This window comes from Propithecus coquereli, unplaced genomic scaffold, assembly GCF_000956105.1.
Source record: "Propithecus coquereli isolate 6110/MARCELLA unplaced genomic scaffold, Pcoq_1.0 Scaffold288, whole genome shotgun sequence".
Lineage (NCBI taxonomy): Eukaryota > Metazoa > Chordata > Mammalia > Primates > Indriidae > Propithecus > Propithecus coquereli.
In genome coordinates, this window is record NW_012148485.1 from 1134614 (window position 1) to 1137644 (window position 3031).

A 3031-nucleotide genomic window follows, 5' to 3' on the forward strand; every position below is an offset into this window, starting at 1 on the left:
CCCCCGGCGCCCGCGCCCGGCCGCGGCGGGAAGGACGCGCGCGGGGTCGGTACCTGCGCTGAGCTCCAGGCTCGGGCCGTCGCCGCCCGCGCCGCTGCCGCCCGCGGCCGCCGGGCCCGGGCCGTACCTGACGACGGCGGCGAAGGACGAGGACGAGGACGCGGCGGGGGACGCGGGCGGCGGCGCGGGGGTCCTCAGGTGGCCCTGGGGCGCGGCGGGCGTGCAGGACGGCGACGACGAGGACGCGGCGGCGCGGCCGGGCGCGGCGGGGTAGGCGCTCTGCGCCGCGAACGGGTCGCTGCTGCTGATGGGGACGGCGGCGGGCGGCGCGAAGGGCGGCGGGGGCGGCGCGGGCCGCGCGGGCGGCAGCTCCAGCAGCGCGGGCCTGTCGTAGCGCTTGGCCAGCGCGGCCCTCTTGCCCGGGAACGTCTTGAGCACGCTGTAGGGGCCGCGCTGCCTGTAGATCCGGGGGCCGCTGGGCCCCTCCTCCGCCGGCTGCATCTGCGGCTCCGTGCGGCGCCTCGGGGCCGGGCCCCCCGGGCGCGCGCCCTCCTCGCCGGGCGCCGGGCTCCGTGGCCGCCCGCGCCGCCCGCCCGCCGGCTCTGCCCCCGCGCGCGCCCCTGGGCGGGCGAGTGTCTGCGCCGTGGCCGCCGCCGCCGCCGCCTGTCGCCGAGGCTGGCATCGCCGAGCCCCGCGCGAGGGGTTGCCGCCGAGCGCTGATTGACAGCCCGGCGCGCCAATGCCTGCAGGGAGGAAGGAGGCGCAGCGCGGGCGTTCGGGGTAATATCTGCTAATGATGGCGGGGGCGGGGCCTGGCGCCTCCGACGGGGAGGGCGGGGCAGAGCGAGGTCCCGAGCGCGCCCCGGCGACGGGCGAGGGGGGTGGGGCCGGGCGTCCGGCCGGGGCGAGGCTTCGGTGCCGCTTCCGCTGCTGCGGGCGGGGTCCAACTTCGGAGACGAGCTCCCGGGCGCCCCCCGCGGGACCCCAAACTCTCGGGGCTGCACAGAGCAGGTGGCAGAGTCGGGACCGGGTTGCCCCGGTGCGCGTGTAGCCCAGCAAGTTTTTCTACCGGTCGGGAATTGCTCCCCCAACCTGCCGAAAGGAGCCTCTCCAAGGCCTCGGCCCAGGTTGCTGCGGGGCGTTTGCGCGGCGCTGGGGTCTTGCTCCCACCGAGCTCGTGGCCTCCGAGCTCCTGCTGACCCCAGCAGCGCACAGGGCCTCGAACTTGTGCGTTATTTCATCTGTTCCACTCAGGAGCCCAGAGGAAGTGCATGACGTCATCATTCCCCCCATTCTACAGATGAGAAAACCGAGGCTCTGCGGGGTTGAAGGGAATTAATTGCGCATAGTCAATTGTGGCTGGGTTGCACTGATGCATCCGGGTTACTTGAATTCAAATCTCACTTCTCACAGCAGCTAGGCGCTGTGCAATTGAGGGGGAACATGACCTAACGCCTCCCTTTGGGATGGTGATTTCTTTCAATAATGCCTTTTATGTATGCGCACTTGCAGGACCCAGGTAGCCGGGGACTCTCCCTTCGCTGCCCAGTCCCTGCTAACTGCAGCTGGTGCCGCCTGGCAAGGGTCTCCAGAGCTGTGTGAGTGAGAGGAGATCTCAGTGGTTTGGTGGAGGGTCCCCCATGGGGTACAGGTGTCCTGGCCTCTCCCAGCCACTCTTTGGAGCTGAGGTCTGTTCCTCCTTATCTCAGATCATGCCTCCTCCAGGCCAGGACCAAGACCAGCATGCTGGCCCCCAGGTTTCCTTTCCAGCCTTCGTTCTTGGTTCTCCGCGTCAGAGCTCTGGTTGCTGGTTGTGGTGGGACCCTCGTCTCTGCACTCTGAAGTTTGCTTCCTTTTCAGATCTTCCCTTTTGGTCTTGAGAAAGTGACCCATTTTATTCTTCCGGGGGTTCAGGTGTCTGGCCTCTCCTTTCTCAGATCTCCCTCCCTTCGGAAGCTTTCTCTCTCCTTTGCCGGTTCGGCTTCTGTGTTCCTCCAGCCCAGCTTGGCTCCCTCTCTGCTGCAGCCTCCTCAGATGGTGCGGTGCCCCCCCCCCATCCATTTATTAGAGATGAAATAAATAATGCCATAAATAAAAGTATTTGGGAGTCCAGGAGCTGTCAGGGCTGATTAGGGCATAGAGGACATTTTCTTTCTCATTATGCAAAAGCATTTCATGGGGAAATAAAAGAGGTTTCATTGTAAGTCATGCATGTCATATTTCAAGGAATTCAAGATATTAATCATATTTAACATTATTTGCAACGTTTCTCCCTGGCTTCTGAAAACTGCTAAATGAGGACATGTGGATCGCTAGGAAAAAGGGAGACGAGCCTGAGAGGCACAGTTAAGAAATAATGAAATGCTGGTGGAAGACAGAGAGAGAGAATGAGATGCCAGGGAGACGTTTCTTAGCCACGTCAGTGAGAAATGGGGAGCTACTTCTGAGACAGGAGACAGCCGAAAGTGAATGATATGCTGGAGGAAATAGATGATAACAAACCTCCCCACACTCCCCTTTCTATAAAGCAGTTCGGAATTTTGCACTGAAATGTTTCCTCCCACTTTACTCCCAGATAGGTTACCAATAAGCCCTGGCTTTGAAAAAGAAATTGGGGTGGTGGTGGCGTGGGGAGTTTAGAGGGGAGACATCCTCCAGTTCTTCCACCGAAGAAGTAATTTCCTATACCTGGTGGTTCTCTGTTCTGCTTATGTATTTTTAATTTACATCATCCTCACCACTTAAACCCCTTAAGAGGCTGGGAACTTCTGTTGTTATGCTTTAACCAACTAAAAGGACCTGTCATCCTTTACATCAAAAAGTGGTCATTTCTATAGAACCGAATGCTCAAATTAGTGGTTTAGCTAAAAAAAAAAAGGGAGGAAAGGAAAAATACTAGAAATTTTTACATGATCAGCTTTCAGATCCTCATATGGGTAGTCACATATGTCTGAGTCCATGGAAAAATGAAGTACTTAAATAATCACTCTTTCGAAAATAAAATGGACGTTTACTCCAAGTGTGGAGTTGA

General features: G+C 59.7%; 1 protein-coding gene across 1 annotated transcript in view; it reads right to left on the minus strand.

Moving 5' to 3' along the window:
• The window catches only part of BEND4 (BEN domain containing 4), a 25255-nt gene extending 24754 nt beyond the window's left edge, over window positions 1–501 (minus strand). Inside the window, exon 1 of the mRNA XM_012648481.1 lies at window positions 54–501. Coding sequence (XP_012503935.1) covers window positions 54–501 — 448 coding nt within the window. The remainder of the gene's footprint in view (window positions 1–53) is intronic.
• Window positions 502–3031: the final 2530 nt, after the last annotated feature.